Source organism: Phymastichus coffea, unplaced genomic scaffold (assembly GCF_024137745.1).
Source record: "Phymastichus coffea isolate CEN01 unplaced genomic scaffold, Cenicafe_Pcof_1.1 PCOF00004, whole genome shotgun sequence".
NCBI lineage: Eukaryota > Metazoa > Arthropoda > Insecta > Hymenoptera > Eulophidae > Phymastichus > Phymastichus coffea.
In genome coordinates this window covers 11,368,280-11,391,657 of record NW_026706815.1, presented here as the reverse complement: position 1 = coordinate 11,391,657, position 23,378 = coordinate 11,368,280, and the positions used below count along the sequence as shown (strand labels likewise).

General features: G+C 33.8%; 1 protein-coding gene across 5 annotated transcripts; it reads left to right on the top strand.

Annotated features, from left to right (window-relative positions):
- The first annotated feature begins 1,003 nt into the window (after positions 1 to 1,003).
- Positions 1,004 to 18,564, top strand: LOC131667448 (dolichol-phosphate mannosyltransferase subunit 1). 5 transcript variants are annotated; one of them, XM_058940885.1, is made up of 5 exons: positions 1,004 to 1,216; positions 1,328 to 1,443; positions 1,515 to 1,725; positions 17,901 to 18,091; positions 18,178 to 18,564. In XM_058940885.1, the coding sequence occupies exons 2-5, from the start codon at positions 1,346 to 1,348 to the stop codon at positions 18,395 to 18,397; spliced, it is 720 nt and encodes a 239-aa protein (XP_058796868.1). In that variant the 5' UTR covers positions 1,004 to 1,216; positions 1,328 to 1,345; the 3' UTR covers positions 18,398 to 18,564. The 5 variants fall into 5 exon arrangements, with proteins under 5 accessions (XP_058796868.1, XP_058796859.1, XP_058796850.1 ...); XM_058940876.1 differs by having other exon boundaries at positions 1,004 to 1,246; XM_058940867.1 differs by having other exon boundaries at positions 1,004 to 1,259; positions 18,178 to 18,563.
- Positions 18,565 to 23,378: the final 4,814 nt, after the last annotated feature.

Genomic DNA, 23,378 nt, shown 5'->3' with positions numbered 1-23,378 from the left:
CCGAGAATGAGTTTTTTTTACCGAAAAGCAGTTGATTAATCTTGCTCTACCCAGGGTTATATGGGTTAGCCTGTTTAGGGGTTGGCAGGGGTGGTTTCTACCCGTAAGAGAGCATTTTGTAAATAGAAGCACGATGCTCACAATATTTTTTAGTGTTTTGTCATATTTCCAAGTTTGGTTTAAATTGGTGAGTGGCTCTTTAATATGGTTACTTGTTAGATAGCTTGGGCTGCATGGTGTGGTGCTTTTTAAATTCATAAAATTTGAAATTTTCAAATTTGTGTAACTTCGTGAAAAAAAAAGATATCCGAGCATACTCAACGGCATTTGAAAGAAGAAAACTCATACTTTAATTTGATGTATACAGTTTTTTGAAAAAAAATTTCTTTTCTTTGCTACATAACCTCAAATATAGGCAAAAATCGCGTTTTTTGCACTTTAAGGTTAGGATATCTCGAAAACCGGAGCCACCAGAGTAATTCTGACCTCGGATTCGGATTCAGCGCGCAAAAAACCTTCGGAAAACTATACTCGGGTTCTTGGTAAAATATTTTTGTCAAATTCTGTCGGCCTGTGTAATTATTTTACACGGTAAAAATTTCGTGGATAGTTGACAATGACCACATTAATCATCGTAACTATCATTAAAGTTAAGTATATCGAATGTTATTTATTATTAGACATTATATTGTTTAATAAAGAAATATAAAAACAAAAAAAACTATAAAATTATTAAAATCGAGTGATCGAAAAGCGTATTCTACCATATCAAAAAATAACAAAAACGATATATTGCAAGACTTTTTCATCGTAAAATAGTATTAATTTTCTATAAAATTAATGGATTCCTTTTTACAAAAAGATATGCAAGGGCGGGTTATCTTCGTCACCTACAGTACCATGGTCGATAACATGGAGACTGTATACATCTCCATGGTCGATAAGCTGCGCTCATATTGTAAGTCTTCTAGTGGTTCACTAGCTACCGAGCACGGCGCTAAAATCGGCTAATTCCCTCCGAGAAAAAGAGAAAGTTGCCTAGATAAATCGTCTCTGCCTCGCCTCCTGTATACAGTCTCCATGCATAGGAAAGAGCTCTTTGGGTGTACGGCGTACACACTGAAGTTCGTTGCACACTCGGAGCTGAGAGCTCTTTTTTTCCAAATTAAACTATCGAAACTTCACTATTTAACGTGATAAATACTATTTTATTACAGTAAGAATATTTTACAGTTAATCCCATTTGGTAATTTTCCAAAGTAAACTATCGAAACTCCACTATTTAATGTAATTATTACTATTTTATTACAGTAAGAATATTTTACAGTTAATCCCATTTGGTAACATGAAAAAAAATAAATACTCAATATTACTGCCTACTTATAATGAAATTGAAAATTTACCGATTATAACTTGGCTTATTATTAAATATATGAGTGAATTGTAAGTAAATAATACTATACCATACAAATTTGGTTATCCATGAATAATTATTAGTTGAATAAAATGAATAGGGAAATTCCTTATGAAATCATTATTATCGATGATGGTTCTCCTGATGGAACTTTAGATATGGCAAAAAAACTCCAAAACTTATATAGTAAAGATACTATAGTTTTGAGACCAAGAGAGAAAAAGCTAGGATTAGGTACAGCATATATGCATGGCATTAAACATGCCAAAGGTGATTTTATTCTTATAATGGATGCAGATTTATCACATCATGTAAGTATATAGCATAATAGTTCTTATAATATATTGTAACTTCAAAAATAAATACGAAACTTAAAAGACTTTGGTTTCCTTATAATTTCTGAACCGATTGCCATTTAAATATCCAAATATAAAAGGAAAATTAATTGAAGTATGTTTTAAAAAATAAGTTGAGGCAACCAGTCATTAATTAGTAATGAATTTTGAGTTTTCTTGATTATTGTAGAATTTGACTTCATTTCGATATTATCATGAAACTTTTAAATGTATTTTAATGTATTCTCAATAAACAAAAATTTTAATCACAAGTTTTATAAAATTGTCATTTCTATAACATCTTGGTTATAGAAATGTAGTATGTTATGTGTTTTTAAATATTTAATGAACAAAAATAATTTTTAGAAATGATTTATTTTGTTGGAATCTATGTACTAGATGAACATTTTTCACAAATTCTTTTTTTTTCATGATTTGACATCAGTTTTTTAAATTATAGTAGAAAAATTTTTGAACAATCTGATTTGTAAATATTTTTCTAAAAAAGTAATTGTTCAGAGGCAATTTTAATACCACTATTACTCTATTAGAAAATTACTATTAGAAAACTTAAGAAATTCATAGTTAGATCCTGGATGATCCTTTAATAAGTTTGATGACTAATGTTCTTATGAAACTAGTCTAATGTATTCTGTTTTAATTGTTAATGTAGCATATAAGCATGAAGTGAGTACAATCTATGAGGTATTCAATGTGGACACTTCTGTCTTATGTATGAAATTAAATTGAATCATATGGTATATTCTCAGTTGTAATTGTACTAACAATGAAAAAAGTATAATATGGTTAAAATCTGAGTTTAATTCAAAATGAAGATTAGATTTGTTCAGTTACTCTGTGGTTTTTCAATTCCAGATATATATAGAAACATAATAAAAAATACATTTCAAATACAGAATCCTTTTCTTTGTTAAAGTTAGCAAAATATAATTTGGCATTGAAAAAGAAATAAAGATAAAATGCTCCTGCTTTTTTATAAAAAAAAATTTATCATACATTTCAGAAAATGAATAATAGGTTCACTTTTGTTATAGAGGTATTGTTACTGGCATTTGAATATTAATAACAAATATTTTTTAAAGTGGATGAAAAATGAGTGACACTATTTAGCTAAAACAAGAATATTTTATGAGAATTAATTAATTTTTAAACTGTAAACATTACATACATATGTTCATAACTTTATTCAAATTAATAAACTGTCAAAATTTGTGTTTGTTTTTTAATACAGCAAATTTTTTTCCTTGAACCCTCACTGGAAATAAATATACAAATTATGTATAGAAAATGTATGAAATTTGTACAAGAATATATATACAAAATCTGTACGAAGCTTGTTCAATACTCATACAAAATTTGTACATATTATTTTAGAAAAGATGTACAAAATTTTTATAAATTTGGGACAAGTCTTATAATTCTACACTAAATTTGCATGAAATTGATACTCAATAATTGACTTTTTCTTAAACATTGAATAAATAAATAATACATGCATATTATGGATAAAATAACGTTAGCAGCTTTTATAGAAAATTAACTATGTCAGCAAATTCACAGAACTTTTAGATTTGCAATTGAAAAATAAATTTTCTTTTTGAGAGCACATTTTTCATATGTGAAATGCACATCACACCATCAAGACCTTACAAAAACTGCATTCATAATCGATTGTAACTTAGCTACATGGAGATTACAATTGAAAAATATCTTGAAATTTATGTAAAAATTTATTAATTAAACATTTAATAGCTCCTAATGAAGCTTTATTGAAATAGGATATAGACATAACAAAATACACTATATTTTGAAAATGCAACATTCATAGAACTAATTTTGAATATTATAACAATAAAAAATGAAAATATTTATGTGTTTCATAACTCAAATTATTTTCTTTTCTTAATAGCTACTTTTTTACAATTTATTTAACAATATTGTTATTTGGTTTTTATACTGTTGAACAAAAAATTTAGCAGGTTTCAAAGGGTAATAGTTACAAAGAGGCTTATCAATATATGTAGAACAAGATAAGTAGTTTAAAAATAAAGCATCTTTTTTGGAACTTCGTCAGATTATTTGATGAATTTTCATAGAGTTCAGTGCTGATTTCATGTCATCAGACAATAAATTATCAATATCAGTTATATCAGATTCTTTGACTAGAAATGTCTTAATCTTTTCGAATGATCTATTTACAAGGTCGACAACATGTTGTACACAAATCACATCATTACTGTATTGTACGGCCCAGTCACATAAGCTTTTTACGGTACCTACAATATTATTCGCACTTTTGTCGTGATCAGCAGTTGTAAAATTCTATGAAGCGTTCTTAAGATATAACTTTTTATAAAAATGCGCAACCAAATAGAAATTGGTTTTATTTTTGTATTAAGAAGACGACCCGTCACTCTGAATGTGTAAGCTTTTGAGTTTTGGTACAAATTTCTCGATTATTTTAATATTCAATATACCCACACAGAAACAGCATCGTCACAAAGGCATCGGAATTAGTACAGAATGACACACATTGTAACTTGTCATTTTTTGAATTAACATAAATAAATGCTCCTGTTTGCAGAGAAATTTGCTTCTTAGACGCCCCAAAATGAATTTGAGAACTATATTTGCCTACCTAATTTTCAGAAGTCGATGGTCGCTAAACGATCCACAGACCTGGTGCAGCATTCCAAAGAAGCGCTGAAATAGTACATTGCGATACAAGTGCGGGAAAGTAGATTCTAATCTCGTGTAGCGTTTACGGCCGAGCGAAGCGAGGGTGAAATGGTACACGAGACAAGAAACTCTTTCCCGAACATGTGCCGTACCGTATTTTTTGATACGACGTGTGAAAAGTGCGATTTTCAACGTACGTTTTTTGCCGAGCGTGCGGGAAAAACGCACTTTTCGCACGAAATGTCGAAAAAGAATTTTCTTTTACTATTACGCATATTAGAATATGTTTACAACAATTTTAAGAATATTCACATTGATATACTTGTGCGAAAATATCGTTAAACTGATGAAAAGCGTTTTAGAAATTATTCTTTTTAAAAACCACAAAAATAATCTAAAATAATGAGTATTGAACGATGGTCAATAAGAAAAATTGCAACTAATAATTTAACTTTATTGTTTTTATGCTTCCAACGATCAATCTTCTAAATCTTTTTCTTCGCGTGAATAATTTTGCGTGGAAAGTACACAAGCGATTAATATAAAAAAAATTTGCATATGTAACTTATATACATTGACGTTAATAATTTATGAATCGGCGACGATCATTCGTCTTCTTTCTGGTGATGTAAATTTTTAAAACTTGTTCCTCGTTCATTTGGCAAATAATCAAATGTGTTTGAACAAAATTTCATTTCCTTCTTCGACGTTCCTTTTATTTTTATTTACGTTCGTCGAGCGAAATGTAATGAGTTGAAAGAGTCGTCTCGCAGAGTAGTAGCAAAACTCGGAGATAGAAAGGAAAAATGGGTTATAACGGAGATGCGGCTCATGCGGAGAGGAATTAGCAGCACGTTACCAGGTCGTGGAAGGTTGTTCAGCATGATCACGGAAAGCGAAAGAATAAAGACGCCGGAATTAGGTGCAGAGAAATAACACAAAGGTATAAAAGAAAAGTAGAGTTTAGTAAGTTGAAAAAGCGAATACAAAAGTCGTAGTGCAAGAGTGAGAGATAATCAAGCGAGATCTAAGAGAGACAATCGATTTAGCAGGTACTTGTAGGTTGCGGATTTGCAGTAACCTCGGGTACAGATAAATACGGTGATCGCGTTACAGGTGCAGGAGAAACAAAATAAGTCCTCGGGGGAAATGCAGGCGGCAGTTGTTTCCAGCACACACAGTCACCTCATCACTGTGCAACAAATTACGGTTTTTTTTGTTTTTTTTTGTTGCAACAAATCGCGACCACACACGGCAATATATCCGTTAATCTACAATTGATAAGTACGTCGAAACACACAAAGGTCGATCGCTCAGTATCTCGGCAAAAGAGGGCCTGTTTGCGGCTCGAGAGCGTGGTCTGATTGATGGCTTAGTGACACGCGGCAGGACACTCTCCCCTCTCTCTCCTAATCATGGCGTCTTTCTCTGTCTCGTGCTCTCTCGCGGAAATTCGGAGCTCTCTCTCGCTTACCTTTAGCTGGAAAAAAAAGACGCGCGCGCGTGTGTGTGTATATGTATATATATATATATATATACTAGTGGGGCTTCGCCCCCCTACTCGCTCCGCTCGTCAACCCCCCAAAGGAGAGTTGAGTAAGATTGAGTTACATGTTGCAATTTAAAAAATAGGAACTGATAATATTATATTCAATGAATGATATTATTTCCACACCACCGTGGAGGTAAATATCATGGCGCGTTTATTTTTATAGTGGTATCCCCCGTAGGCCTAATCCACTGAAAATATTTTTCAATATATAAACTGTTCTATATTGAATACCTTGATTTATAAAACCTTTTTTTAAGTCGATAACTCACTATATTTGCTTATTGCGTATACATAATATGATAATATAATTTTTTTATTTGTCATATAGTGTCAATATTTTGACATATTTTCTTTTATCATATAGTATCGATACAGTACTACTTGTGGATTAATTAATTAATTATATTAACATTTCATCATTTGATAATTTCAAATATCAAAAAATATTTCTTCCTATACAACGTTTTGAATACAGTTATCATCATTTGAATTATTTTGAATATGAATTTTTTCACGGTTTCGACATCTACTTAATGCAACATATAATTGACCATGTGAAAACAATGGCTTATCAATATACAATCCTACTGAGTCAAAACTTTGTCCTTGTGCCTTATTAATTGTCATACAAAATGCTAAAACGATAGGGAACTGTTTACGGTATAAAATAAATGGTAACGTAGAATTTTCTCCAGTGTTCAATGTTATTTTTGGTATAAAAACTTTCTTCCCCATATTTTCACCTGTTAATATTTGAACTTCAATATTATATTTATATAACTGTATAATTTTTAATCTAGCTAAAGCTTTCTTTGAACTTCTACTATTGATATGCTATCAATATTAGAAGTAAATACATGGCATTCATTAAAAAAAATGCAAACATAAATATATTTTGTTAAAATTCGCATAAAAACATGTAAATGAACAAATGGGGAGGGGGGGGGGCAAAATTGTGGGGTGGGGGGAGGGGTCATTTTTTATTTTTTGATGTGGGGAGGGGCCATGAAAAATTAAAAATTTCATCAAATCACTCAAAAACACGGTGAAAACACGGTGAATTTCTCTGATTTTTATGCAATCTTAAAAATATCAATTGGGGAGGGGACGGGGAGGGGACAAAATTATGGGGAGGGGGGGGGGGGGGAGGGATCAGATTCCGAGGCCCCCTTACGACTATACATATATAGTTAGATATACACACACATGTATATACACTTCTCGCATGAATTAAAGGAACAAAAAACATTTCTAATTTTTTTGCCAATTTTCAACAGGCTGTATTTCAGTGAGAAATTGTCGTACAGGAAATAAAAAAATATAGTTTTTGAAGCTTGAAAACTTTAGATTTCAAATTTTTTGGTTACAAATTTTTCAGAATACCTGTAGCCATGCAATTCTTGGATAAAGCACAAACAAAAAATTTTTCAACATTTGTACTTTATTATTTTACTCTACGGGCATGAAAAAATTTTTTCGAGCTAAACCAATGCATAGGTCGCATAGCCTGTTCATTCAGCTTCAATTTGCTTTTTGTGGGAGACAGATACGACCATTTTTCTTTGAGATATCGAATTTTGAATGCAAAAGGATCCTTTTTCACTCAACTGCCGATATCTGTGGTGTCTCACGCGAGGTCGCTACTGACACCACTCGAACGCCTGTGCCTTCAGCAGCGCTGACATCCACGCAGCGGGGAAATGGCTGTGGTGGCGCTCAGGTGCTGGAGGAGAAGATAGCAGCTCATGATGCTGATCAGAGCAAATCTTCCTTTCTCCTTCCGGACGCTAACCAGCGAACACTCTCTCGCGCACGCAATCGGGTCGATTATTACAATTGCCACGTGGCAATTCAGTTTGTAATTCCGCTTCGTTGTCGACTTGATTTTTGTGCTCCGTCTTGTTGGAAATCTCTAATAATAAATAAATTGTAATTCTGCTCAGTTCACGCCTATCTTTATTTAGTTCCCCCCGCTTGAAGAATTACTAAATATCTCTGAAACTACTGGTCGCCCAGCGAACGGAAAGGGGTTTTCGTTTTCTACAGAAGATTTCCTACAAAAATCTGTTATAGTTGATTGTAAAAAAAATTTTTTTTTTGTTAATCAATCTTCAGAAAACTCAAAATTGAGTAAAAAGTAAGTTGAGTAAAAACCCCCTTTCCGTTCGCTGGGCGACCAGTAGTTTCAGAGATATCGGCAGTTGAATGAAAAAGGATCCTTTTACATTCAAAATTCGATATCTCAAAGACAGATGGTCGTATCTGACTCCCGCAAAAAGAAAATTAAAGCTGAACGAACAGGCTATGCGACCTATGCATTGGTCTGGCTCGAAAAAATTTTTTCATGCCCGTAAAGTAAAATAATAAAGTAAAAATGTTGAAAAATTTTTTTTTTGTGCTTTATCCAAGAATTGCATGGCTACAGGTGTTCTGAAAAATTTGTAACCAAAAAATTCGAAATTTAAAGTTTTCAAGCTTCAAAAACTATATTTTTTTATTTTCTGTACGACAATTTCTCACTGAAATACAGTCTGTTGAAAATTGCCAAAAAAATTAGAAATGTTTTTTGTTCCTTTAATTCATGCGAGAATTGTATATATGATTATGTATATAGTATCAAGAGCAAAGATAGATAATATAGTAGGGGAGAGAGATATACAAGGTGTCAAATAAGTAACGGAACAAGGCTGTAGCTTTTTAGGTACAGATTATTAGACCAAGGTCAAGGTCATTCCTTTAGTAACTTTCAACGCGGAATCCGATGGTGACCTTGGATTTGACCTTGAGATTGACCTTCAAGGTTATTTCAAGGTCAACTTTGTTTTTTTAAATGGGAACCCCTATTTTTGACAACGGCAATCGAAAGAGCGGAAAATTTTACGTCCAAAACGGTATTTTAAAATTTTTTTTCATGGCCTTGAGAAGGTCGATTTAAGGTCAAATGCTTGAAAAACTGCCTAAAAGCGTTTTTTTAATTTTTAAGATATCGAAAAATGACCTCTACAAAATTTGTTCAGAACAGAGTGGGCCACCCAATGCACCAAAAACCTTTGACCTTTAACCTCATTTTGAAGGTCATTTCAAGGTCGAAGTGTTTTTTGTAATGGAAACCCCTATTTTTGACCCCGGATTCGCATATAGCGCGAAATCAGAAAGAAACATTCAAAACGCAGTGAGTGGAAAAAACTTATCCGGCAAAAAAACTGTACCTATGTCTCTGCTTGCTCCTCATTTGAAACAACTTGACTTTCGGTTTGGATAACCCGTTACTTTATTATTCAAACAATCAAAGGTCAAAGATAAGGTCACTGTAACATGCTCTCAGTAGAATTTAATAAATTTAGCCCGAAACATTTTGTAAATGTTTCGCGAATAATATTGGATCTAAATTTCACATGACCTTAGCGATGAACGTCGTGGATCAATCGAAACTCAACATAATACCTTATCCAAACGTCGGATTTCGCGCTATGTGCTAATCCGGGGTCAAAAAGAGGGGTTTCCATTACAAAAAACACTTCGACCTTGAAATGACCTTCAAAATGAGGTTAAAGGTCAAAGGTTTTTGATGCCTTGGGTGGCCCACTCTGTTCTGAACAAATTTTGTAGAGGTCATTTTTCGATATCTTAAAAATTAAAAAAACGCTTTTAGGCAGTTTTTCAAACATTTGACCTTAAATCGACCTTCTCAAGGCCATGAAAAAAAATTTTAAAATACCGTTTTGGACGTAAAATTTTCCGCTCTTTCGATTGCCGTTGTCAAAAATAGGGGTTCCCATTTAAAAAAACAAAGTTGACCTTGAAATAACCTTGAAGGTCAATCTCAAGGTCAAATCCAAGGTCACCATCGGATTCCGCGTTGAAAGTTACTAAAGGAATGACCTTGACCTTGGTCTAATAATCTGTACCTAAAAAGCTACAGCCTTGTTCCGTTACTTATTTGACACCTTGTATAACGAGGAATATATTCACTTGTTATAGGGTTATTAAATTGTTCGCTGCATAGTGGAGGAATTGTATACTTTCTTCTTAATACGATATTAGCTTTATTTGAACTCTCCCAATCAAGTAATCCGTACCAGTGTTTTAGTGAAATAAATCCATCGGACGTCTAACAAATTGTAGTGAAAAAATTTGAAGCAATGCATATAGTTAATTGAAAGCAACAAAATTTATGATACACAATGTAAAACAAAGCATAATTAAAGTATTACATCGTACTTATAAAATTTATTTGTGTTGCTTAGAAAAGAAATTATACAAGCACTCAAATGCGGAAAGTCAGAGAAAAACTAGAGACGACGATTAAAATTGATTGGGTGATCATTGCTGACGGTATCTTCGCTGACTGCGAAAATATTCCATATATTGTGATTCCAAGAAGCACCATTACTCATTATCGCGTTGACTTTTAATCCAGCATTCTCAGTCAAAATGGTTGCTTCTAATAAAATTTTGTATAAGACCGTGTCTCTTGCACTTCCCTTACTAAGAATACTATCTAATGTCTGCATCCACTTGCCTTTGAATAGCTGAAACAAATAACCAATGCATGTTCTCCTTTATTCCCTTTTGATGCTCAAGAGTATATTTTCCTAAATCAGTAAATCCCTCGAATTTTAGTTTTTACTTATTGAACGATAACATTTCAGATTATTTCATCTTAGTAATGCACCTGCAAAAAATGTATTTGTAATGTATCAACTACAACTTATTGCTATTATTATAATGTGAGTATTAACAAATATTAGTATGTTATGTAGTAAAATATGAAGTCATACCGCGAACATCGGTTGGATCCATATTTGCTATCTTCTTTTTAAAGAGATCAAAAGTTTTCTCTTGGAATCCATAACAGCCTTTTATTCTTTTCATGTAGTTAAATCAAAGTTGTGATTGATGGCAAAGCGAGTAGTATGCGCTTGCGTAGATGTTCGTAGCTATTTCTACTTTTTATTCTAAGTAACAAATATTTATATATCCATTATTTTTTGTCGTACCGGACGTTGTAAATGCTCTTTACTCTGAATGCTTTGATACGAGCATCAACATTTAATCGTTGATTCTTCGGTAGCTTCTTAATTTTTGCTTCAATCTTCTCCGTACTTGCTTTCGCGCATTCATTTTGCAAAGCAACGATTTTCAACCTATTTACCTATATAAAATATTAGTAAGTTAAAACGTATGTGTAATTATTGTGAAACTGAAGTGAGTGTGTTCTATGTAACTCCCACTAGACATCATAGCCAACTATACGAGTAGTTTCGTTTTTTTATTTTATAAAGAAATGTACTAGCGCCAACAATTAAAAATGTGTGAATTTTTACAAACGAAGCGAAGGGCAATGAATAAAATCAAAATTATATTGACAGTTAAGCTTCTGCAAAAGCTCGAACTCCCCTGAGCTCCGTAGAGCCAAGCAGGCCGGATCGAGTTAAGCTCCAATTTAGCGAGTTATATTTGAGCCTTGAGCTCTAAACGTCGATTTTCGAGCCCTATGACCCAAACTATGAGTTTCCAGTTACAAGCCTAAATCAAATATTTGATTGGCTTGAAACTTGATCGGCTCGGCTTAGAGCTCGAAAGTTTAAAATTTTCCAGTCGGTTCGGAGCTTCGAGCCGAACCGAACCTTTGCAGTGTAGTCTCCTGTGCGCAGACTTATCATGCAGTTATCCGAAAGTTATCAAAATACAGATCGATGTGCGCGAGCTTGACATTAAGAATGTATGAAACTACATACTTCTTCCTTTTTCGAAGTATATGACAAACAGTGCACTAACAAAATTTATTGGTTTATTATTGCTCAAAGCAACCGATATAATGAACCGAGTCAGTAAATATTGCCAGGATGATGAATTCATAATAGTTTTATAGTAAAAGATTAAAAAAAGTTACTTGTAATTTCTTCATCTTCAATTTCATATTCAAACTTTTGCAAATTATAACCAATGGCTTGCACTTCTTTCTTTTATTTGCAAGACTTTTTTTCATTTTCTTTTTTTTTATAACTTGAGTCACTCTTCTTTGCAATATTGGCAACGATTGACTTTCCGCCCAGGCACAATAGATTGTACAATAATGAAGCTGCACATGTTTGTACTCTAAAAAAAAATGGTTGCATTTATTCATGTCGAGTAATAATGAATGCGAATACGCAATCTCGAAAAAAAAACACATATATACGAGTATATACAGGGTATTTCATTTGAATCCGACCACGCGCATAACCTAGTAAAAACAAACGTTATCAAAAAACGACCTCTACAAAAGTTGTGGGGGACTGAGTGGGCTACCAAATGCTATCATCAACTTTGACCCTTAATTTGATTTTCAAGGTCATCTGAAGGTCACAGTGTTTTTTTTAATTGGAACCCCTATTTTTGACCCCGGAATCGTGTAGAGTGGGAAAAATTACATCCAAAATGCTATTTCAAGTTTGTATTTATGACCCGAGAAGGTCAATTGCTCAAAAAACCTCCTAATAACTGGTTTTTTTAATTTTTTGGTAGAATAAATATTATAAAGATACCTTTTGAAAGTAATTGTGTAAAATGCCATGATGTCTTTGAAGCCATTTTTGCAAGGTCATTTGGATGTTACATCCTGAGACGTAAATATTTCTTCATTTTGATTTCATCAGCAATCGATTAAAAACGAAATAATGTATAAACGACGAACGGCATCTTTACGAAATACAAACTCAGCGAAATTAAAAGATGAGTAGTCCGAAAATTGAGGCGCACGACAATTTGATTTTCTGATTACTCAACACATTAATATGGGCCGAAAAGTCAATGTCCAAACAGAGACTCGACTTTTCAGCAGTTGATTCGCGACGCGCGACTACTCAATAGCACTAAAAAATATTGTTAAAGTTCTTACGAGCTGATTCGCGATGCGCGACGGCCGAATAACGTACAATTTATCTATTGTTATTTTTGAGAAATCATTTCTGTCCTTTGAATAAATAATTAATTACTTGAATCGAGTGTTCGTGCATCATTACCGACCGACTTCACATATACTTCATCGAGATAGAGCTAAGCAGCCAATTTAACTCGAAATAATAAACCCAGGTAAGTTCCTGTCACAATAATAATTATTAACAAATGAATGATCATACATATTCTAAAATCACACGTCACGGCTACGTAGTCGCGATATAACATGGAAGTCACAGTGCTTGTTGTAACAGAAAATTTTTTTTATCAAGGATCCGAAAATGGAAAAATATACATTTTGAATGTGACAATGTCCTGAACCCTATTATTGATATTCAAGGTCATTTGAAGGTCAAATTTTTATCCTACCATTAGCATCGCCCAGGAATAACGACGTGGACGTAATAGGATTGTGTTCCCTTTGGGGTGCTTGATTAGAGTGAGTCCCCTTGGCTCTCACTTTTCTTCAGAATTCAACGTAGGTTTTTAAAGATACTACCATTTTCTTGAATACATAATTGTATTCGTTGCTGAAATTATTCTACTGTTCTGAATAATACAGCCCTTTTGTCGGGATATCGATTTCGATAAACAGCAGCAGCTTGTCGGTAATTACGCCTACATTCACCAAGAACCAATAGAATATCAACCCTTTCAGCCGCTGGGTAATCAGCAATAGTGAAAATTTTGATTATAACAAAGTAAAAAAAAACGAGATAATTTTTCTGCGACTATTAAATTTAAGAAGAAAACAAGGTTAAACAAAAGAAATTTAATTAGTTCAACTATTCAATAAGTAGTGCTATATTAAATATAAACTGTATGTAACAATAAGCAAGGGTCAAAGTCAATATGAAAAATTATTTTTAACTGAAAAAATTATTTACTTCAATAATAAATAGGGGACAAATTCATAATGAAGAATCAGAGAATTAATTAATTTACTTAATAAATTTTACATAGACATCGGTATGAGAAAAATAGTTTTCTGAGCATTTGACCTTTAATTGACTTACTCTGGTCACAAATACAAACTTGAAATATCATTTTCGATGTAATTTTTCCCGCTCTACAGGATTCCGGGGTCAAAAATACGGATTTCCATCAAAAAAGCACTTTGACCTTCAGATGACCTTGAAAAACGTATTAAAGGTCAAACTTGATGATAGTATTTGGTAGACCCCTCTGTCCCCTGCAACTTTTGCAGAGGTCATTTTTTGATAACGTTTATTTTTACTAGGTTATACGCGTGGTCGGATTGAAATGAAACACCCTATATATATATATAAGATTAACCGTTATTTTCCAAAATACTTAAATACCGGCTCTTATTACGGAAACCGTATATATGTATCCTAAAACTAAAAAAGCAATTATAAAAATCGGATTAAAAAGCTATTAATATGTTTCAATTGACGAAAGAAGCTTTTTTCATTTTTTCAAAATTTTCATACTTATACGCTCGGCATTTATACGTATATATTGCTTTATAGTAAACGCCAATCAATTTAGTTTATTAGTATGGTTGAAATCAAAGATTCTAGTAATGATTATAAAGAAGAAAAAATATTTCCTAACCTCTATAGTGCCTTTTTCTTATACAAAAATCTACAAAAACGAACTTTTTGTCGATTTTCCGAATTTTTTGATATGTTATGGTCATTAAAAGCCCAAGTAAGCTCTTTTATCGGAAAGTAGGATTGAAGAGCTTTGATTTGTTTTTTCACAAAAGTTTCTAGCAATAAGGGTCCTGGCCATGCAAAAGAAGTGACTACTCAAGACATGTTCTATAAAGTTCATGATATTGTCAATCCTTGATTGAAAGTGCATGAGATTAATGAGACTCTTAATATTTCAGTAGAGTGCACATGGAACATTTTACATAAATATTTGGGTATGAGAAAGTTGTCTGCTCGATGAGTGCCACGCTTGCTCACAGCTAATAACAAGCAAGTTCGTGTGGTTGTGTCTCAGCAATGTTTGAGCATATTTCAACGTTATCCAAAGAAGTTTTTGCGACACTATGTTACTGTTGATGAAATATAGATTCATTATTATATGTCAAAGATGAAAAATTAGTCGAAAATGTGGACTAGACCAGGTGAATCAGCGCCGTAATAAGTGAAGACGATACGATCGGCCGGAAAAGTCATGGCTACAATTTTTTAGGACTCAAGTGGTATAATATTAATCGATTACGAACAGAGTGAAAGAACTATTATAGGAGAATATTATGTATCATTATGAGACCGATTTAATGCTATACTGAAGGAAAAGCGGCTCCATTTGGTAAAAAAATAGTATTTTCCACCACGACAATGCACCAGCTCACACGAGTTCCATTGAAACGACCAAATTATTTGATTTACGCTACAAAATACTTCCTCATCTACCTTATTCTCCAGATTTTGCCCGTATCGATTATTTTTTGTTTCCTGACATGAAAATTTAGCTTGCAGATTAAAGATTTTTATCCAACTAAGAGGTTACAAATGAGCATTTTGAGGAGTTTGATAATAGTATATTACTATTTTATAGCTCGTATGGCATAAATTCGCCAATAGGATGATTTATGAAAGAGAGGGGTGGGTTAGAGGGGTGAGTGGGAGGATTCGGAGGGGGTCCGCAGGCCCTCCCGAGTGTAAAATAATTAGTAGACAGGATCGAAAGATGCATATTACCTTCGAGTATGCTGCTTTATCATATGATTCTCTCTTCTCTGTCTTACCTACATAGTTTTCTTGTCTTTATGACTTGACTGTGTTGCTGTTCTTTCGTATTTCTTACGTATAATAGTTGCAAATGAGTTTAATTGATCCCACCATCTTGATGGCTGAGCAATTACAAACAATGAACTCATCTAGTAGTGATAGTGATGACAATGAAATTGTGCCTGAAGCTATTAGACAAAAAACCGATAAGATATCTTTAGATTCTTTACCCGATAAATTAAAAAGGTTATACATTAGTTGTTATAATGCTTTCAAAAAGTGGTGTAGGGAACAAAAAATAAACTCGTTCTGTCAGGATGTACTTTTGGCTTATTTTTCTGAACGTTCAAATAAATATGCTCCTAGCCGCCTATTCTCTACATATTCGATGCTAAAATCTACAATTGATTGTTTAGAGTCACTCAACAATAAAAGAATATCTTTTCAAAACATAAATAGTAGAATTAAGGCCAAACTGATTCGTAAAGATGCACAAACAGTTTCTTCGAATAAAGGGAAATGTCAACCCAGAATTCCACTTGCAGACAAAATTAATCAAGTCCAGCCACAATATTCAAGTTTTAGTGAGTGTTTTAAAAGCAAGATGATACAAGTTATAGCTCAAATTCATCAAATAGAACCACAGACATCACATTATGAGTCTTCGATGAATGAAATATCAAATCCATCTCATCGAAGAGAAAGACAGATATCACATTATTAGTTTTCGATGGATGAAATATCAAATCTACCTCATCGAAGAGAACCACAGACATCACATCGTGAGTCTTCGATGGATGAAATATCAATATACCTCATCAAAGAGAACCACAGACATCGCTTCATAATAAACCACTAATAACTTCAAAAATGGGACCTAATGTGTTAAAACAAGTTTATTATGATCCAGATATTGGACTTTATATATTAGATGACCATGATGAGAAATGCAATAACACATTTATTTTCAATAATTGCACTGTTGCAATTAATGGAATGACTTCTGCAGCATGTCAAGTTGGAATTGATCAAGCTGTTCAAACAGATGATTAAAATGTTATTGATTTATAATTTTTTAATATTTTTTAATTTAAAGTTATTTAATGAGTTAAATTCAATAATAATTTACTTTTTTTTTATATATTTCCATATATTTATTCGTAGGGTATACGATGGGATTACTGATTTCATGATTAAAGTATGTTAAAAGTTTTAGAAGTGAAAAACCAGACCTTTAGTTATGTGTAGATTAAAAATATTATTAAATGAAAGTCGTTAGAGTTGTTATTTATCATGGAACAAGTGTTTGTTGACACATATTTTTAATATTAAATAAGATACTCATAACTCGAATTTCTATGCATTAAACACGAGAATTAAAAATGGATTTAATCCAAAAAGTAAAAATTTTAGAAGTAATCTGTTAATTTATTGGTCGTTAATTATCGGCTAATACTTTTATTATACTTAAAGTACTTCATATATACTATTATATGAAGTACTTATCATACATATCATATACATATTTTGGAACTTATCCAGACTTCTTCAAAACTTACTAATAAGCATTTGAAAATTGTGTTGTATTGCTTCTCTCTCTCTCTCTCTCTCTCCTCACTCTTCTTCTACTGCCGCCTATGTCCTCCTTCGCCGTTTGTCCTAACGCTGTACCTTAACTAAGAAAAGGCAAGCATGAGTATGTGCTCTCAACGAACACACTCGCAGCTTGACACGACTCGTAGATCTCGGCGAAAACCCGACGGCAGAACGGCGGCCATGCCGCGATTCTCCGTACACAGCAAAATATAGTATAGCGAAATTTTTTACTCTTTACAGGCACTTTTGATTATCTGCATATTAAACAAAAAAAAATTTATCGGAAAGGTGTAGCATTGTAAACAAATTTCGCGATTTTGGGACTGTAAAAAATGCATTTTTTATATTTACTTGCATACTTTCGTGCACATACATAAGCATATATACATACAAATATGGATAAATATGTACATACGTATATACATACATATATACAATCTGTCATACATTTTTAAACGTTCTACTAAAACAATATTCTTGTAGCTTGTTTGTTAAAACGAATAAATAATTTCATTTCTTGAAATACACTTCACTGACGATGAAAACATTGTATTTTAGCATTAGATAATTAAATCAATCAATGCAGCACTATTTAATTTACAATCTGATGAAAAAATTAAATTAATATAGAAATTATTCCATGATTCTAGCCCAAATTCATTTCTCAAATGATTAAAGAACAAGAAGAAAAGAATCTTGATATAGTAACTGGAACGAGATATAATGGAAATGGAGGAGTATATGGTTGGGATTTTAAAAGAAAACTTATAAGTCGAGGGGCTAATTTTATAACACAAGTCTTATTAAGACCTGGAGTAAGTGATCTTACAGGAAGTTTCAGGTACTGAAAATTACTTTCTTTACGAATCTTCTATGATTATAATTTGTTCTATATATTAAAAATTTCTGAATATACTTTTATTACAGGTTGTATAAAAAAGAAGTTCTAGAAAAATTAATTCAGTCTTGTGTATCCAAAGGATATGTTTTTCAGATGGAAATAATTGTGAGAGCAAAACAGTATGGTTATACTATAGGAGAAGTACCAATATCATTTGTCGATAGAGTTTATGGTGAATCAAAATTAGGTCGCTCTGAAATTATACAATTTATAAAAGGACTTTTATATTTATTTGTTACTACATAACTGATGTTAAAGTGTATTCATGTAATAAATGAACTAATGAACATTACGAAAAATGAAAAAAAGAACTTTTCATAAATTGTCATTAAAAAGAGAGAGAACAATCTGTCTTGTAGCAATTATATCAATACTAAACTACAAAAAAAATACTATAAATAAAAGTTGTTAGGATCTCAAAGCCCATTAGTTATAACGTAATTAATACTAAACCATGGAGACTAATACATAAAAGGCCAAATATAAATGCGTGTATGCCAATGCTTATAAACAAGCTATATGTAAGCTCACCTGTGTTGCAACTAAACTATTAATTGATTTGCATGATTGCAATCCAAACCATTAATTGATACCTTGAGTGGAAGAAAAAAAGCTTATAATAAATCTTTATTTGAAATTTTTTTGGAAAAATTGTTTTCAGTTCAAAAGTTTTAACAAAAATATATTTTCAATAAATAAATTCAATATCATGAATTTTCAGGTAAGATTTTACTGAGTTTGAATTTACAAATTTTACTGAGGCCTTCATACCAAACTGTATCGAAGGCTTGAGCTACATCAAGGAAAACTACAGTACAATATTTATTTCTTTCAAAAGATTGTAACGCTAGAGATAGATATGCGGCAGAGGTGGCGTCTCTAACGCAGCATATCTCCACGCGCGGGGTAACCCCCACAGCCGTGAGTCTACTCGGACTGCTACTAGCTCTGTGAGGATAATTTGGATTTGATACTGAGAAATCGGTAAAGCGCGCCTAATTACGAGAGCGTGACCACGTTGATGATCGGTATCGTGTTGATCGTCGGCAACAACTCGTGGCAACTAATCGACTCGGGGTCACCCCACCCTCAGAGTAACGGGTGAGTCAGTCCGGTAAGCTAAGGCTTACCCGCCGATCAGATGGTCACGTGAGTGGTCGCTCTTAAGGGGGGATTCAAAGGGTTAATTCTCTGGGATTCACCAAAAGTGGTGGGTGGGACGAAATCACCCAGTCACCGTGGCTTGAAGTATCGTCTTTCCTTTATAAGGGATATTGCAATGCTCTAGCCTGCCTTCCCTGGAGGGCATCGGCCGGGTATGTTAAATGCGTATGGTTATCCCAGATCAGGGGTGTGTATGGCCGTCTGGCAGATGTTTGCGGAACCGACAGATAGTAACGGTGGCGTTACAAGATATTTTATTATTGATTGGGGCGAGGTATAGTAGAAATAATTCTTTAAGAATATGCTTATAACTAGTCATTTTATTTATTTTAATTACTGATAGACAATAGTGCGTTGAAGAAATTATAGTTCGAAATACAAGAAAATATGAAACGAGTAACTAACGAAAGTAAAGAAACGCAGTAACTCCACAGTAAACGCCGCAAGGAAAGCAACTTGCTCTTATTCGGGCTCAAGGCGGCGTACGCACGTTTCTTTCTTGACTAAATAAGTCTCGAAACAGTCAATATGATGATAGTCAATAATATGACCGCTATGTGTTAATCGGTATTCCATCTTAAAATTACCATAGATAAAGGAATATAAGCACATTGGCCGCGTCTCTTGACCTTAAATGCCATGCATTTATTATGCGTTGGTTTATCTTGCGCTGTAATGTACCTTTATGCTTATTAACTGTTGCTGGCAAAACTATAGTTGTCCAAATTGATGTCCCGTGTAGTTGTATTGTCTCTACAATTATTTACAGCAACTTCTTGCACGTTGAACATGATCCTCCTATGTTTGGCATGGGTTGAGACAATGTCGTGTATACTATTAACGGTTTCGTTCAATAATTATTCCACTAATTATTTCCAGTTTAATTGCAGTATAATTTCAGTATAATTATAATTCAGAATAATTTAGTAATTAGTTCTAGAGTTTCACTGATTTTACTTTCTCTAGCCTCGCTGTTTCAGCTACCACTATTAGCGCCAAATGGTTGACAAATCCGACTAACGATATATTATTCAGTAGCTGTAGTTTCAACAGATCATCGTACATGTAGATTCATGAAAAGAGATCTTTTATTGATGCTTGTGGTATTCCTGCAAAAAGGTAAATCACAATCTTGCATTCTGAAGTAGTTTTCTGTCCTTAAGATAATTATTTAATATCTTTAACAGATACGATTTTAATAACTCGTATTGTGTTATCTTCTTCTCTTTCACGAGATATTGATAGATGCATTACCAGCTATTGGAGTTAAAGATTCTCAGTTAGCAAAGTTACGCATTTTTGACGTCCAGTGATTTGATGGCACTACATTCTCCTTGATTGGGCCGCTCGTAGAGATTTTCTAAGACTTTTGAACTTTCTCAAAGCACAATGCGTAGACACGCCTATATGTTTGGTTTCCATATATTTTGAAGAGTAATCTTTCTAACAGTTTCTTCCCTGTCGAATCATTTACAGCAGTCTGTACAATTAGGAATTTATCGTAGTACTCGCTTTATCCTTAGGTTGGGTATCAATGCTAACTTCTATCTCCTCCATATTATCATAAAGGTTTCTTTGGCTAGGTATTTATTGAAGATATTCGGTAACATCTGGGTATTTTTTTTTTCAAAATCTCGTTAGGGATACTGTCCAAGCTTGGGCTTTTTCCGGTACTTAATCTACTTGCTATAGTTCTTAGTTTTTTCAGGGTAAAGGATTCTTTTATTGGACCACTTGATTTATTAAGAAATCTAGTTCGAGGTTCCCCTTTCGGAAATAATACTTCCAACACTTCCAAGAGTCTCTGTAAGCTCAGTTCATCGTTTGGCTTGTCTCTTCTTTATGACTTGCGTAATTTACGTATCATTATCTTGTTAAGCAAGCCCCAAGGATTTCAATTTTTTGACTTAAGAAATTTCTTTCATCTCTCATTAATGCGGCGTACGCACGTTCAACACGCCCTCAATATTATCTCTCAATCTTTCTCTCGTTCACTCTCACGCTCGCCAGTTGATCCGACCATGGGATCACCCTTTTCGTCATTTCCGGTGATCTGCAATGCCCGGGAGGACCACGTATTCTCCCTAGAGAAGCATTCAAAGGGCTCGAAGCTACGTAGGCTTTACAACCACGGTACCGCCTTGATGCGTCCGCGCATGTTCAAAGGACGAGCCAGTGCAGCGACAGATGTGAAAGCTTCGGATGCTACTTTTTTAGCGGTTATACCATGGGATTGCAAATATGCGCAATCAACCCAGTCGCTTTCTTTATTTGTTTTTATCGTCTCTTAATCTTACGCTTAACAAAGGAAATCTTAAAGGTTAAAGAGCAGCTAGGAGGGCGAACAATTTTCCACGCAGCGATTTGTGCACGCAATTATCTGTGCCATACGTGGGCCTTAAAGACCGTGTTCGGTGTTTTGGGCCGTCATTTATTGCGTACGTGGGGCCATCCCTTGTTGGGATTTCCCCAAATATTGGCATGTGCCTTGCCAACTTTTTCCTATTTTTTATTTTTTTTCACGTTTTTTACATCCTCCCCTTAGGTTGGAAATTCATTTAATTTTCTCAAACTTCTTTATCTAGATTGAATATTTTTACGAGTTTAGAAACTGGTTGCACAAGTTATTTTTTATTTGTGAGCACTTTTACTACGCTAACTATATTATCAAATCTATTCAAGTAAACTTCGATGACCCTTTCTTTACGAATTTCAAGGCGCTTGATAGTCAACGATGAGGATGATGTCACCGATTTGAAACGGCGCGATCAGATTATGCCATTTAGAACGCGGTAGCAACGACGGCAGACACTCATGTAGCCATCTTTTCCAAAAGCGATTCGTAAGATTCTGAGCCGTTTCGAAAGTTTTTCGTGGATAGAAGGCTTCCACTTCATATTTATTAAACCTTAGGTGTCTAAACGAGCCACCTATTAGAAAGTAGTTAGGCATGAGCGCTTCTTCATCGCGTGGGTTCATCGATTTCTACTATTAGTGTGTGAAGTACTTTTTCCGTTGGCGCGTCGCGAAGGTCGAGCGTGTGCTTAAGCGAGTTCTTCACGGAGCGAATCAACCTCTCCCATGCTCCCCTATATAGGGGCGTCTGACGGATTGAAATGCTATTTGAAGAGGTGTTTCTCTGCGAATCAGTGGTATTATTTTCCGTCCGTTTTTACCGCTTTAACCGCATCTCTAATTTCTTTATCAACTTGGATAAAGTTCATTCCGTTGTCGCTGTAGAGGTGTCACGAAAATCCCATCTTAGCAGCTAGTCACTTCACAGCCATAATTGCTGAGCTCGCAGTCAAAGTTTTCGCGCGCACGGACATGCAAGTGAAAATCACGCCCTAACGTTTTTCTCATTACTTACCGATCTTTATTTCCATCGAGGCAAAGTAATCAACACCACAATGCGTGAATTGTCATTGTTGATACGCTACGCGAATAGGCAGTACGGCACTCGGCGGGTTCGGTCGAATAACTGCCGAACCCGCCAACACCTAGTGCTTGGTAAGTCATCGGAGTCTAGTCCTGAGTCCTATGATATGGAACTGTTGATTTAATTGGTTTAGAACCGTTTGATTGTTCGCGTTAATGTACCACTCGTACAAATTTCTAATTAGCAGTTTTGTTGCGAAGTGACTCGTGTCTAGAATTATCGGGGTGGCTTGAAATTCACTCTTTTCTCTCATCTCGTTTTCCATTGTTTCCAGACGCATCTTTGTCCATATGATGCCTTCGTTATTGATGAATGGTTCTAAATGAACAAGTTTGCTGCCTTTCGGTAGTATTTTTTCTTGCCCAAGCAAAAAATAACCGCAAAAAACAGCAGTTTTTTGCTTGTTTTTGCACATTCCACAAGCGTATAAAAAATCCTAAAAATATGTATTAATATGTAAAAATCCTAAAAATATGTATTAATTGTCGTGAAAAATTCAAAAGGGCATCGATCTTTTTTTTTGGAAATATTGAAAACCTACCCTTAATTGAGGGTTGAAGTCACCCTAAAAACGTATATTCCAAAAAGAACAAATAGTATAAACCGTTGAGTCATACATTATTC

What these genes read in the sequence shown, in the direction of transcription:
- LOC131667448 (XM_058940885.1), top strand. Translation starts at nt 1,346, where the DNA reads ATGAAAAAAAATAAATACTCAATATTACTGCCTACTTATAATGAAATT. An exon ending in ATTAAATATATGAGTGAATT is followed by an intron (nt 1,444 to 1,514) that starts GTAAGTAAATAA and finishes TAAAATGAATAG; the next exon opens with GGAAATTCCTTATGAAATCA. An exon ending in GATCTTACAGGAAGTTTCAG is followed by an intron (nt 18,092 to 18,177) that starts GTACTGAAAATT and finishes CTTTTATTACAG; the next exon opens with GTTGTATAAAAAAGAAGTTC.